The 15,458-nt window shown below is 41.3% G+C and overlaps 1 protein-coding gene across 1 annotated transcript in view; it reads left to right on the forward strand.

Annotated features, from left to right (window-relative positions):
- Positions 1–15,458, forward strand: part of MPDZ (multiple PDZ domain protein) — a 153,417-nt gene that overhangs the window by 85,526 nt on the left and 52,433 nt on the right. Inside the window, 3 exon segments of the mRNA XM_006881297.1 lie at positions 2,889–3,087; positions 9,811–9,915; positions 12,365–12,457. Of these exon segments, the coding sequence (XP_006881359.1) occupies positions 2,889–3,087; positions 9,811–9,915; positions 12,365–12,457 (397 nt within the window).

The following is a 15,458-nucleotide window of genomic DNA, read 5'->3' on the forward strand; positions in this document are numbered from 1 at the left end:
ACCCTGTGTACAACAGCCCTAAACCTTGCTGTCCTGTGCTAATCGCACTGTCTCTGACACACCCATCTCGATTACCTCAGTCACTGAATCAATCCACCTAATAGAGAGTCTTCCCCTCCTGTGTTGTCCCTCCACCCTTCCAAGCATGATGTCCCTCTCCAAGGACCGGTCCCTCCTTACAACATGTCCGGAGTATGTCAGACGAAGCCTCAGAATCCTTGCCTCCAAGGAGCAGCCTTGTTTAACCCTCTCCGGGATGAACATTTTACAGTGTTTATCTACAATATTCATTTTTGGTTGTTTGTTTGTCAGCTTATTCGTTTCTCAAACTCTGTTATTGATGTAGTCACATATTGCATATAAAATGAAATCATTCTTAAAAACAACCAAAACAGCCCAACTAAATCAATCTTTTCACTGACAGCTGTAAGGATATTTCATTTTTGTGGAGAAAAAAAAGTCATGCCAACAAATTCATCCTGGATTTGATACTTATTTGTATGTGATACATTAGTAATTACTTATAAAAGGAATTTACTTTTATTAAGTTAGCAATAAATTTTGTTCTTAATTTTTGTCAACTTGTATGTTCTGTTTTGAAAAACATTCTACAAATTAAGAGCTTGGAACTGGAGAAAGGGGGCTAATGATACTTTGTATCATACCAGGAAAATGATTGACCCATCAGGTTAAAGTAGGAAAGGGTCTCTTCATTTACTTAAGATATTAAGTCACTTAAGTGTCTAATTGCAGTACTGTATGTTTAACAATCAGACTGAGTGCAAAGTCTAAGTAACACTTATCAGTTAGATGGCTTCTTTCCATCATTTGGAATTGTTTATATCCCCCTGCCCCCAAATGATTCTGGCTTTATCCTGGCTAGAGACTTTTCTAGCACTTTGGAGTGAAATCTCTGTATGCCAAGGTGAGGCTGATACCTCTTTGGCAGGAGGTAGTTGAGGAGCCCCTACAAAGTAGTGGTTTACATGTTGGACAGCTAATCAAAAGGTTGGTAGTTCAAGTCTCTGCTCTGTTAAGATTTTAATCCAGAGAAATGTTGATGTGACTCAGAATTGAGTTCAGGGCAGTAGGTTTAAGGGAGTTGTGGTGGTGGTGATGAAGTTTGAGCTTCTTTGGCGCTTTGAATTCACCCTCAGCTCTTTGGGAGAAAGATCACACTCTCTTTCCATGAGAAACACAGTCTTGGAAACTAGATGGAAGACCAGATGTGACTTGGTGCCAACCCCATAGAAATGAGAAGGAAGAGTTGGGATGTGTTTGGTTTGGTTTTTGGTTCCAGAATCAGATTTCTGCAGTACATAGAGGAACTGAAAGGAGCCCTGGTGGTATGGTAGGCTAGGTGTCAGACTGCTAGCCAAAAGTTTGAATCCACTAACTGCTCCATGGGAGAAAGAACGTTTCCTTCACTGAGATTTACAGCTTCAGAAGCTCAGTCGAGAGTCACCGTAAGTCATTCCAACTCAGCAGCATTGAGTTTGGTTTTGGCTTTGGTGCAAGGATCTACAACATTTTAGAGTAACATATGATAAGAGTATACAGAGTCACTGTACTGAAAGGAGTTGTCAGACACAGAAGAATTTAATGAAACAACATATGAGCAAGAGCTTATGGTGATGAAAGAAGTTCAAGTTGCTTTGAAGGAAACGGCAAAAAATAAGGCCCCAGAAATTGATGGTATATCTATTGAAGTATTGCATCTAACAAATGCAACCCTAGATGTACTCACTAAGTCGTGTCAAGAAATCTGGAGGATAACCACTTGGCCAACTGACTGGAAAAGATCTATATTTGTTCCCATTCCAAAGAAAGGTGATCCAACAGTGTGGAAATTATTGAAAAATATCGTTGATATCACAGGCAAGCAAGATTCTCCTGAAGATTATCCAAAAATGACTAGAACAGCACATCAGCAGAGAACTGCCAGAAGTGCAAGCTGACTTTAGAAGGGGTCGTGGGACTAAGGACATTGTAGCTAATGTTAGATGGATCTTGGCTGAAAACAGGGAGTACCAGAGGAATGTCTATCTGCGTTTCATTGAATAATCTGCGTTTCATTGAATATGCAAAGGCGTTTGACTCTGTGGATCACAACAAACTGTGACTAACTCTGAGAAGAATGGAAGCTCTAGAATGTAATAGAATCTGAGCTCTGTCTATTTACACAAACACACGCGCGTGCGTGCAAATGTGCATTATATATAAAATATACATTATGTAACAAATGTAATGTGTGTGTTGTTGTGTACCTTCAAGTCAGAACTGACCCATAGCTGACCCTCCAGTTGGTTTTCAGAGGCAGTTAATCTCATGGGACGAGATTGCCCATCCTTCTGCCATGGAGGATGTAGTGGATCCGAACCATATGCCTTCAGGATTGCAGCACAATTTCTTGCTACTAGGCCCCCAGAGACATAAATATGTTTGTGTGTGTGTGTGTGTGTGTGTGTGTGTGTGTGTGTGTGTGTGTGGTTTGTGTATGTATGGATATGTAGTATATGTGTATATATATGTATATAATTACTTGGTACAGTAACATATATTCTACACTATCAGAGAGTAGACCTCCCCCGACCAAGCTTTCTGTGTCCTGGGCAGTAAGCAAATGATCTAAATTATACATATTCTGTAGTGCAGACCTATTTAATCTTAATATAGTGTATTTTCTCTCTCTAGAATTTCACATTTTAAAATTAACAATAATTTGTTGTCAGCAAAAAGTCCTTTCATTATTTTAAATTCAAATACTATTGCCTACAAAAGTCATTCTTAATATTTCATCTGTAAATCTATTGTTACTATTGAATCAAAATGAAAATGCATTTGAAATTCATGTACTCAGTTTGTACCTCTTCCCGTGTTCACCGTAGGGATGACAGTGAGTGCTCATAAGGAAGGCCTGGGGGTGATTGTGCGAAGCATTATTCATGGTGGAGCCATTAGTCGGGATGGCCGGGTCACCGTGGGCTCCTGCATCTTGTCCATTAATGAAGAATCGACCATCAACTTAACCAATGCCCAGGCACGAGCCATGTTGAGAAGACATTCTCTTATTGGGCCTGACATAAAGTAGGTATCGGTTGGATCCCAGTTTTTTAGGGGCCACTCAGTAATTTCAATTCATTTGTCTACTTTACCCTTCCCAGTATGTGATTCTGTTGCTTGAAACATGTTTACTACCAGTTCTTAGGAATGCAATTTTCTGAGTAGGTCTTGGTTGTCTTTTTAAAGACAGTAACAATGTTGAGAGTGGATTTCTGTTTTTAATTATATTTACCTTGCAATTTCTACAACAACCCATTACAACAATTGCTGCTGGGAAAAGTGGGTTTGTATTTCTATCATGTGAATAAAAGTTAAGCCAATGGTAGGAAGAGGTAAAGTCAAGCCTTGATAAACATTCTGCCAGGCATATCTTTCTTTTTTTTTTTTTGAGGCATATCTTTCTAATGGTTCTGGGGCTTCAGAAGCTGCTCTTGAACCAGCCCAGAGACAACTTTTTATGGACCAGAAAGTTTTATGGACCACTGAAGGTCCTATCCATAAGCTTTGGTTGGCATCAGTATGAGGCATTGGACACTAGGAGGTTCAATTCTGTGTATCCTAAAAGCAGGGAAGCTTTTTAAGGGCCTGGCATGAGAAAGAATCTTGAGAGCAATTCCAGTCTGACCAATGTATACCCTTTGTTGAACTAGCTTAAGACCCAGGGGGATTCATTAACATTTCAGCATTGACTGAGGAGAGCTCCCCAAGGATATTTTATAAGGAAATGTTTCAAATGCCCCATGATCCTATAATGCACTAAAAGCATGTCATATATGTGGTTTGGTTATTAAGTAAAAAACATTCCCTGAGCCATAATAAAAATAACCAATATTCATGACTCTGTTGCTGCACCTTGTCAGCATAATAGCTTGACTTTTTTCTTTAGCGTTCATCTCTGGATCTTTGCATTTAACATGTGTATAAGGGATATAACCATAGAGTAATAGCACACGGAAAGACTGTTTGCGTTAAATTTATAATGGTTGCTAGGTATGAGAGAATTTTAATATTAATATTATTTTACTGACTACATTCCTATCACTGGTTATTTGGGAAGGTATGCTGGGCTGGAGCTTAAGTAAGAAAAGCTGTATTTATGGTATGGTTTCAGTTCTGCCTTCAATTAAAAAAAAAGGCAGAAAATGGATAGTATCAGTTTTTGGAGTGGATTCCGCTGTCTCATACAAAGGAGGTGTTTTTAGGCAGAAACTTCGTTAATGGGTTTCATGTTCTTTTTTGCATACCTTTTTTACTTTGATGGTACAGTTGGTCACGTCATCAGGTGTGGTGACTGTTCCTAGCATCCCCCTAATGATGCAGGTACAAGCGAACATTGTTCAAAACGTCAGTGCCTCTATGCTGTGGAATAGGAGAAACCTCCTTCACCACTTAGGCTCTTTCCATCTGTTCAGATTAACGCCATATCCGCACGTGACCAGTTTTACAAGGCTTGTCTTTTGTAATGGGATCTGAGTGAAAGTTTACAAAGCAAATTGATTTTCCATTCACAAATTGACCCACATTTTGTTTCATAACATTATTTATAGGATTCGCAATGGAATCACCCTTTTCCCGTAATTCTCATTTCCACCAGTCCTTCTGTCCTTTTCCTTCTTGCTCCTGTCCTTTATTTTTTCTCAGTTGGTCCTCTTTTAACCTAACATGATTGACTATTCTAAGGACTGGGAGCTTCCTTGATAATTTTATTCATCTTGTAGGCCTGTCTGGTTGGACACCAGTAATCCGCATGGTTAAGTTTTGTTCCAGGTGTGAAGGAAGACTGTGAGCCCAAATCTCGGGGTTAGCCTCAGTCTCTTGCTGACCGGGAAGCCTGTCTCTTTTCTGTGATTTTGCGTTCTGTCCCACATGTCCCCCACCCTATCAAGGATATCCTCCCATGATCGTTTGATCATGATCACCAGGGTAACCTGTCACCATCTAATCCTTCAGTCTTAGGATCACAAAGTTGTGATTCACATGTTTAGTGAGTCATTTGGATTGATTGTTTCTATGCATCTTTGCCTTTTCTTCCCTCTTCACTTGAGCTGTTTATGTGTAATAGAAAGTGCAACAGGAATCTTGGTGGCACAGTCCCTTAAGTGTTGGACTCCTAATTGAAAAGTGGGCACTTAAACCCATCAAAGGCTCCTGAAGGGAGAGATGGGATAGTCTGCTTCCAGAAAGATCACCAGCTTCAGGAACTCTGGGAGCTACTTCTGTCCCTTGGAGTCACAGTGAATGGGAATTGACTTGATGTCAATGGACTTGCCTTTTGGGAAGACATCACTGTGGCTTAATTTGCTACCAAAGAAGATGAGTCTGTAAGACGAATCAAGTGTGGATGACCTAAGAGCTCGTCACCGACTTACTGTGATATATGTCTTATACTTTGGACATTCATGCAGGTGCCAGTCCAACTTTCAGGAACCCTTATTTGGAGACATACTGCCCTGTGCCAGCCTCACCCCTACGTTCTAATGACCAAAATGTTAGGCCAGATGACATCGATTTGGCATAAGTCACATATCTAGGCCTTTCCAAAATAGTTGTGAGATACATTTTGTTATCAAAATTAGAAATGTTTTTCTCCTTTCTCATATTCTCACCCTCAGATTTACTATCAGAATTTGCCTGTGCATGTGGGCAGAGTGAGGGATAATGTGAGAGCTGTTCTGATGAGTTACAGCTTCTTGAATTCAGCTGGCAAGCTAGATTGTGTGATTATATATGTAAAGAATCAAAGAAAGAAACCTATGCCTTTTCCTCTTCTGAAATCCATCCAGCAATCAATCAGTCAATCAATCAATCAACCGATCTCTTTCTTACACATTTCTGTATGGGTGTGTGCGCGCGCGCGCACGCACACACACACACACACACACACACACACACACCCCACACACGTTCATGAAACACATTTGTTTCTTCTCCAGTGTCCTATTAAAGCTCTGATTGCATATGTTTATAGAGTTCGAGTCACTAGATAAATGACAAAAGAAAAATCCTCAACATCATGTTTATTTAATCTTAGTGCAGAAAGACTATGTTAAGTGACAACAATGAAAAGAATCTGTCCTTTAGGTTGGCCAGGGCTGAAGAGAATTTGCCCTGGTCAACCTCGGCGAAGTGTTTTAGACCCTGTCCCCACCCTGTCGCTTTACTTAGAATCACCTTGAAAACTGTGAGTTATCCTCATAAAAGGATTGGCCAGCTCTTTTCTTATTCTGCATGGAAATGTAACATTGTCTTTGGCCAGTTGGGTTGCAAGGTCATTGCCTAGATGTCAGCACCATTCACATCTCTTTCTCTTTATGACTTGTGATAAACCCAGCTCAATCCAGGGCAGTCGTAGGGGGATAGGTGCATTGTAAGGGCTTAGACTAAGAGGCTAACTGGTTCACCTGCATAGCTGATTGGCTTTAGGAAAAGTATTGCCTGAATTGTCAAAATAAAGCTCTGGATCTCTTTATCCCATGAGGATAGCTTGCTAGCGACTTGGGGTGTGTGCTTTCATGCTTGCCTGGGTAGATAATTTGAGTGTCCAGAGTTCAAGAACAGGCAGTTTAAGTTCCAGGCTTCATTATTTCTATGGAAAACCAGATGTGAAGCCTCACCAGAATGCATTCTGTGTCACTCCTCACTCCACCTTGCCAGGAGCTCCTTCCATCTCTGTAATAATAGCCAGGCTTTTGTGGTTAGCAGCAGCTGCTTGCAACATCTGCCACATAATTACTGAGCTGAATCAGAATTCACCTGCCTGAACCCAAAGTGTGGGATGAATTCCTGATCAAGGAATAAAAGATTGATTGCAGTTACATTTTTCCCCCATGCTTGTTAATAATCACTGCTATAGACACCAGCAAAGAGCAGATGCTTTTCTGGGGGAGGTGTAGATGGGAGGGAGGTAGAAAAGCCGGGGGGAACCAAGCAGGAGCACCCACTCTTAAATGCATCTGTATGCGTGTCACATTCAGCACAAGACATTGACATTTGTTAGCTAACACCCCTTTACAAAGATGCCGCGGTGCATGCCTCACCTTCTGCACTGTCTGCAGCACCTGCTGACGCCCGAGCTCCTTTTTGTGTGTAAGTGTCGGTGATTCAGAAGCTCATCACGGCAGGATGTTGCAACTTGTCTGTGAAAACCATTCTGTGCTTTTGTAACCTCCCCATCCAGAGATGAGCCGGAGATAGAGACGCCGTATGTAGCGTGGCTTTGACAGAGTCATTTCCAGCAGACCCGCAGGAGTAGTACATTTTCACACTGAACTGATGATTGTAAGCTCGTTTGAAGGTTGTGTTTTCCACCCACTAAGCTTTAAACCTCCCTTGTCAGGGGAGCTCCTGCCTGCACATGTGCGTGCAATCTCTGGATGAATATCTCCGGCACATTTCGGTGCCACTAATAGTGTTCTTTCCTCCTTGCACTGCACGTGACCGCGAAGTTCATTTACTTTTCAGTATTTTTAATACAGCTCTCACGTAAGCTGTTCTCCATGTGTGTACACATCGCAGGGTGCAGTGTGGGCAGTCGGCTGGGTCTTCTAGGACTTGCTGTGGTGTGCGATCAGGTGTGAGTTGGAATTGCCCACAGTGTCTTGTGGCCTTGTGGGAGGATTGTTCTGTGGTCTCAACTTTGAGGTAAAACAAATATTTATGGAAATTTGTTTTTCTGGCTCTTTCTCATACACCTGAAGTATCAGAATAAAAATATTTTCATAGTACCTTCTACTTTTAGTAAAAAGAACCCAGCTTTGTGCAAATACAGGAAACACCTCATTGCTAACATTGGCTGGGAAAAAACCCCCCATTTTTTCTTTCTCAAATTTATGGAAAATGGAAATGTTTATAGTGATTATGACTTCTTGCTGTGGTGCTTTGGCTCCCAATTTGCCTTTTCTTACCTTTGTCGGTTTATTTATTTTCAGTTGATGATATCTTACCTGAATCTTCAGAAATACCATCAGTTTTTCAGGGTTTTAGTTTAACTTGTATTTTTCTTTGTGTAAAGTATCTTCTTTGCTGATATTTTTCACTTGGTCAGATTCATTTCCAAGGCATAAAGGTGAATTTACTACTTACCTTTTTTAAAAAAAAATTCACATATTTTTGAAACATCTTCTAGAAGATCTCTTCAGAGCGGTGGTATCTTTAGACGGGGACTGGAGTGACTCAGCCAGCCAGCCTACCCTCTGCCGCCCTCTGTGTGCTTTCTGCAGCAGTTTTCCCACTGAGCATGCTCAAGAGAGCTCCACAGAGTTGGCGTGACCAGGTGTGACAGGAGTGAAGACGTCTGGGGAGAGTGTGTGCGCTTCTCAGCTGACACGAGCCCCTTACAGAGTGACGTCTTTTTGTGACTGAAGAGGTGATGGCTCAGTGGTGACGAGTTCTTTTCTCTTCATCCTCCTGATGGACACCAGTCATGTCTTCTCGCTCCAAACCTCTGTGACCTCACCAACTGACTGTGTTTCTTCTGTCTTTCCAACTCAAGAAATGACGCCGATGGCATATCTTTATAGCATGAAAGGCATTATTTTTAGCTCTGTCCTCTAGAGCTACACTTTTAAATACTATCTTAATGGATAACCTATCTGGGTAGGTGGGTTAGTAATCTTCCTGATTTCTATATTGTGTATTTCTGAGACATATGTTTTAGTTAAATGTTCCTAACTGAATTCAGATACTTTGGTTTTGCTTACTTTAATTTGATAGTATTGGAATAGTCTACTTGAAAACATATATAATCTATGTTCAAAACATATATAATCTATGTTCAAAGTTTTATAGGATAGAAAATGGCTGTATTTTAAAATGTCAATGTCTAACCATTATTTTGATAATCAGCATTGTGTTGTCATAATACACATCCAGCCAGACTTGTTGAATTAGTAAATAGTCACTCGGGTAAAAAAAGTACAGATTTTTCTCTTTCTGAAACCAAAGTATAAGTGTAAGAAATAGGTACAAATTAGTAAGAGAGACTTTCCGTGAACTTTAAATGGTTTGATTTCAGAATTGGAGCTAAAACGTAATGATTAGTAATGCTTGGTAGTGTCTAAAATTAATAATAGATTGTGGACAGATATAAACTAATATTGGACAGCCAGTATTTTTGTAAAGTGCATGGAATTTGTTTCTGTTAGAGAATTAAGAAAGATTTGGTCAAAATTTATATTTTTGAAAACAGTGACAGTAAAGATTTCTAAATCTTCCTTTTTTTAAAAAAAAAATAAGTGTTAGCCTTTCACTTAGAAATATAAATAATGGTGTTCTGCTAAGTACCTAACATAATTATGTACCTAACCTAATTATGTTGCTAAAGAGAACTCATTGCTATGAACTAAGCACCTGATTTGAAATTGACTTTCCAATGGATTTCTGAAGGCTGTGAATTGCTTGAGAAGAGATTGCCAGTCTTTCTCCGTCAGAGCAGCTGGTGGATTCAAACCTCCAATAAGGGGATTTTTTTTTACTTTTGTGTGAGCAGCGCTGCTCCCTATTTCTTGTGTCTCCTGCGCTCCTAACGTACCAGTGGCGTTACATAAAGTGTAATTGTTGTTGTCACTCTTGAGTGTGGAATATTTTGCAGATGGAATAGAATTTATTCCTTTGAAATCTGGGTTCTCTGCGGAGTGACTGTACTGGTGTGGGAGGAAGTCAAGGGGACAAGTCCATCTGCTTTGGGAGGTTTTCCAAGCCAGCAAAACTCCACTCTTCCTGACTCTCATGGATTGTGTCCTGTTCCAGGATCACTTATGTGCCTGCAGAACATTTGGAAGAATTCAGAATAGGTTTGGAGCAACAATCAGGAGGACTCATGGCCCTGGACATTTTTTCTTCATACACTGGAAGGTAATAGAAATAATAAATCTGATAAATCTGAGGGAGGAAGGGAGGGAGGCAACAGATTACCCAGAAGAGTGTCAAGGTCAAGGTGGGTGGATCAGGAAGGGATCCTAGGTGAAGAATGAATTCCCTTCCTGCACATAGGCTTTTCAAAGAGACCCAGCTCTCCTATTCGTCACCACCTAGTGCAGAAAACTTAAGGAAGTAATAAAAATACAAATTAAGAGATATTTAATTCCACTGTTCAGCACTTCTAGCATATTAAAGATTTTTTAAATTACCTTGTATGTAACCATTATTCCTTTAGTTTCCCAGAACCTATAATTTGTATAGTTTTATGTCATATTTTCCTCTCTGTGAATATCATCAATGATTTTGTTTGCTTGCTAATATACATACATATTCACAAACATTTTTAGTGGAGGTATGGGATTTTGTTCTTTGGTGTTTTTTGGTTTGTTTTTAATTTTTATTTTGTGGAAATGTTTAGCTAAATGCCCCAGTACATCATTGAAAACATGCATCATTGAAAACAGTGTTTGACTTCTTAAAGGCCCCCAGCCCAAGGGAGCAGTCTCCTCCCATGTGATTAACTGCCTCTGAAAACCCACCAGAGCTATGGTTCAGTTTCTACTTGATGGTACAACAACAACAGTACAGGGGGGTAATGGTAGTGTGGCACTTTCTTTGTGTGTTGGCTGACAGGTGGGCAGCTTGACTCCAGCAGTCCTCCAAGGGAGAAAGAGCAGTGGTCTCCTCCTGTTACAGCCTAGCCCACATCCAGGATTTTACACCTAAATGCAGATGCAGGAGGAACTGGTTCTTACCGATGACACAGAGCTCATGGGTGCTCCACAGTGGGACACAGATGCAGAGAAGTCTGTTTCATCACGTTGAGGGAAACCCAATGGAAGGGCTCCCTGAGCCAAAGTAGACCTGCCGGCAGTGGGCTTACATGTAGATATATTTGCAAATATATTACACACTCTCTTTAAAGAATAGATTTACTCCCCTGCCCCAACTTCTTAGGAAAGACAAGAACTGGATTTTTTTTGGTAGTAGTGAGTTCATAGCAAAGACTTGTTTGGTTTGGGCTTTTCTCTAGTTCATTAGAATGTGAGAGGTCCATTTCTCCCTAGACACACTGTAGAGCAGAAAGGGCTTTGCAGTGTGCCTTGAGGGCATGTGACCGGAGCTCCAGGGTTCCTGAGAGGACATTAGCATATCCCTTTTTACCTACTGACCCTCTTGGCATCCAAATATGGTATCATACTCCTCTCTACTACCTAGACACCGTGCCGTTTATAAGTGGCGCATTAGGGAAGGAAAGAAAGGTCATGAGTTTGATAGAAGGAAAGCGTATCGTGGTCTCTGGAGCCCCATGAATTTTTAAGGGAAAGGAGTATTCACAGAGTTCAACTACACTCCCTTCTAGAATTTTCGTTCCAGGATCAATGGCATATATTGAGGTTGGCTTCGCACTACTGCTTGTTAAAATGATAAGAAGGAATCATTCCAGTGACTCTCTGAAATAGTGGTTCGAGTGACTTGGTGTAGAGTACTCAGGGATAATGTTTTTTATTCCGGTAAAATGTAGAGGCTTGACAGCCCCGAAAATTATAAGAGGTAAAAATCTACTGGCAACACTATGCCCTCTCCAGCATCGAAAGGGGTTCCCCGAGGCTGGCAGAAGGTAAATAGCAGTGCTTGAAACAAATGCAAACCATACAGTGCAGTTTGCATCATCCAGAGAAAGAGTGTGCAACAGAGAGAGAGGAGGAGCTTGTTCAAAGTCCTGTAGCTGTTAGCATTAGACTCAAGATTAGAGTCTAAGCAGTTAGTCTGCGCAATCCGTGTTCTTAACCATTAAGCTTGGCTTCTTCTCTGGATAGGTATAAAAGGTCTTAAATGTGGACACAATGAAAGAACTGTTTAAGTCCAGTATAAAAGTCTGTGGAAGGTAAACATAAATACTCATAACTCTTGAATTCACTTCAATAAAAAAAAAAAACACATGCAAAAAAAAAAAAAGAGAAAATAAAAAAAGCAAACCCACTACTGAATGTTCTAATTCAGGTGACCTTATAGGACAGAGTAGAACCGCCCCATAGGGTTTCCAAGGCTGCAATCATCATAGAAGCAAACGTACACATTTTTCTCCCATGGAGCAACGGGTGGATTTGAACTACTGAACTTTCAGTTAGCAATCCAATGTGTAATACATATCTACATATAAGTGAACTCAAGCAGTTCAAGCTGAGGTTGTTCAAGACACAACTGTGGGAGGTCGACCCACACCCCAAAATCCCTTAGTGATCAACGATCAGTTGTACTCATTCGCCAGCTATAATCTATATGTCTACCTGCATTTTCACTTTGAATAAGTGCAAAGAGACGATGCTGCTGCATGGATTTACAGTGACTTTGGAGGACTCACTGCGTACTTCTTTAACAGGGACATCCCAGAACTGCCGGAGCGAGAAGAAGGAGAGGGAGAAGAAAGTGAACTTCAGAATGCGGCCTACAGCAACTGGAACCAGCCCCGGCGGTAAGAACGGGCTGTCTTCTGTCCACTCAGTGGATACGTGGTCTTGAAAGGCAGGGGGTGTGATGGTTTCAAGGACTGAATTTCTGATCCTTGAGTCATTGGCAGGTAGTTTGATACTGCATGAAATAAAAGTAGTATGCAGACAAAGACGTGCCGTGATTAGGGACTGAGCAGAACTAACCAGAGAATATTATGCTTGGGGATTTGGAATTAATAGTACCCATAGTATTTGATCTTAGGCATACTAGCAAATACTAACTTAACTTTTTATCTTACATTCATAAAAAGTAGTTCTTTAAACATACATAAGAAAGCAAGCCAAGCATCTCACTGTCCTTACTTCTAAGGAACTCTCTGGCTGCAATTCTCCCAAGACAAGATTGCTTATTGTGCTGTCAGTCAAATATTTGATATTCTTCACCAACTCAGTTCAAAGGCATTGACTCCTCTTTTATCATCTTTATTCATTATGCACCTTTCACATTCATGTGAAGCAATTGAAAATACCATGACTTGGAGAAGCTTTGTCGATGTCAAGTCATATTCAAGATATAAGAAGCATCATTTGATGTTGCTTTCAAAGCATTTCTAGCCATTTGAGTGAGCTTTTAATTTCTCATTAGCAGCACATAGAATCTTATTATAATCTCATTATCATCTAGTATGAACGGACTCCTAGTTGACCCTCCAGAAAGTTTTCTGAAACTGTAAACTGTATGAAAGGAGGTCACCCCTCTTTCTTCTGCAGAGGCTGGTGGCTGTAACAGTGAGAGGAGCACCACCTTGGGGCTAGCAGGGAAACCCCCTGTGGAAGAAGCCCCCGGAGCTCCCTGAATAGCAGTTTAGCCGAAAATCCAGTGTTGTTAGGAGCTGTTGGGTTGAATACGACTCATAGCAATCCTGTGAACAGCAGATCTGAACTCTGTCCTATCCTGCGCCAGCCTCGTTATCTCTGACCCACCCCAGCCCATTGCTGCAGTCACTGTGTCAATCATCTCTCATCGAGGCTATTCCACCCTTTCGCTGACCCTCCACCTTTCCAAGCATGATGTCCCTTTCCAAGGACTAGCCTCTCCCAGCAACATGCCCAAAGCATGTGACACAGAGCTTCACCATCCTTGCCTGCAAGGAGACTTCTGGCTGTACTTTTTCCAAGATATACTTGTTCTTTTGGCAGCTGATGTGATACTCAGTTCTCTTCCTCAGCACCACTACTCAGAGGCATCAGTTCTGTCATCCTTCTTCATCGTCCAGCTCTCAGATGCATAGCAAGGGATTGAAAAGACCATGAGTCGGGCACACCTTAGCTTTCAAAATATCATTGCTCCCCAGCAATTTGAAGAGGTCCTTGACATCAGACCTGCCCAGTACATCATATCTCCTGATCCTCCTGATTGCTGATACCAGGGCTGTTGACGGTGGAGCCAAGTAGGAGGAAATTGTTGATAATTTAAATCTTTTCTCCTTCTATCTTGGTGGTACTTATTGGCCCACTGCTTAGGACTTTTGTCTTCTTCGTGCTGAGATGAAATCTGTATTGCATGCTGAAGGCTTTGATCTCCAGCAGGCATTTCAAGTCCTGCTCACTTTCAGCCAGCAAGGTCATGACCGAGCAAGGTAGAAAAGCTCTGCGTATGTGTGAAGTTCTAAGCCTTTTTTAATTACAGCTTTGCCAGTTTTAATCTAAGTTTCTTAATCTCTGTTCAATTTTAGTTAATTCACCTATATAAAATTAGTTTCATAATCAACTAAAAAAACCAACAACAACCCAACACCAAACACTTTCCAGATTCACCACTATCAAGGTCAATAGTCGTCCTCCTTTGGATTTCCAGGAGTGCAAATCTTAATGAGAGGAAGGTGGAACCTTGCCCTTTGTATTTTGAGTATTTTGTCAGAAGGGTCCAGTTCTTGCAAGAAGACACCATACTGGGATGCACAGAGGTCAGCAAGAGAGAGGCAGACGCTCACGGGGTGGAGTGACGCGGTGACTACAGCAAAGGCCTGGTCACAGCGGAGGCTGGTGCAGGATGGAGCAAGGTTCCAATCTGTTGTTCGTTGAGGTCTTTGCACTTATTAATTCTTCTACTTTGAGATATGCCCTGGCCCGTATAATGAATTCAAGAACTCATTTTTAATGGCTTCAAGTAGCCAGAAGATCTGTGAATGAATTGCAAAATATCAACGTTGTTCAAAGGCAGAGGTATAAGAATAAAATGATTTGCAGTGTTCGGCCCAGATGAGAAAACAGCTGGGGCTGTAATGTACTTTCCTCGTCTGCCCAATGAAGGTATTTGCAATTCTACATCAAAGCGTCGTTGCAAAGTTTAAATTAATTACCGTGTGTAAAATGCAAAACAAAGCTATGATTACATTGTACACATTCAAAAAGCATTATTATGATTAGGAAATTATCTCCAAGGATAATTATACACTTACTTTAAATGCCTGATGATCTGAAGGGATAACAGGATTGCAAAGACAGAAGGAAGCATGGGAGAAGAGTTTAAGGAGGATCTGGTGGGCCCAAGTCAGACAGAATGTCAGCAGCTGCTCTTCACGCCTTCCCTGGGGCACCAGGTCGCCCTTGGCCAGAAAGACAGACTTCTCCAGAAGTCAGCTGCTCAGGCCGTGTGTGAGGGGCTCTTCTTTCTCTTGATTTGGTTGCTGGGCTTGGAAGCTACCGTGTGTTCAGTGGTAGCTGAATTTCTTGATGGATTACTGTCTGTTATAGGAACTCCTGCAAGTGGTGCTTTTCAGTACATCTGTGCTCCAGCATGGAATGTGAGTCCTGCTGTATTTACTTACTCTAGTTACTTTAGAAGCTGTTCGCGTTGTGTGCGATGGTGTTAGAACCAACTCATAGCTGACCCTCCAGCGGGTTTTCAGAGGCAGTACATCGCATGGGTGGAGATTACCTGTCCTCCTGCAGAACAGCTCGTGAATTCAAACCACACGTCCGGGATTGTAGCACAGCTTCTTGCCACTAGGCCACTAGGAT

This window comes from Elephantulus edwardii, unplaced genomic scaffold (assembly GCF_000299155.1).
Source record: "Elephantulus edwardii isolate Elephantulus edwardi_28Jun2011 unplaced genomic scaffold, EleEdw1.0 scaffold00014, whole genome shotgun sequence".
In the NCBI taxonomy this organism is placed as follows: domain Eukaryota; kingdom Metazoa; phylum Chordata; class Mammalia; order Macroscelidea; family Macroscelididae; genus Elephantulus; species Elephantulus edwardii.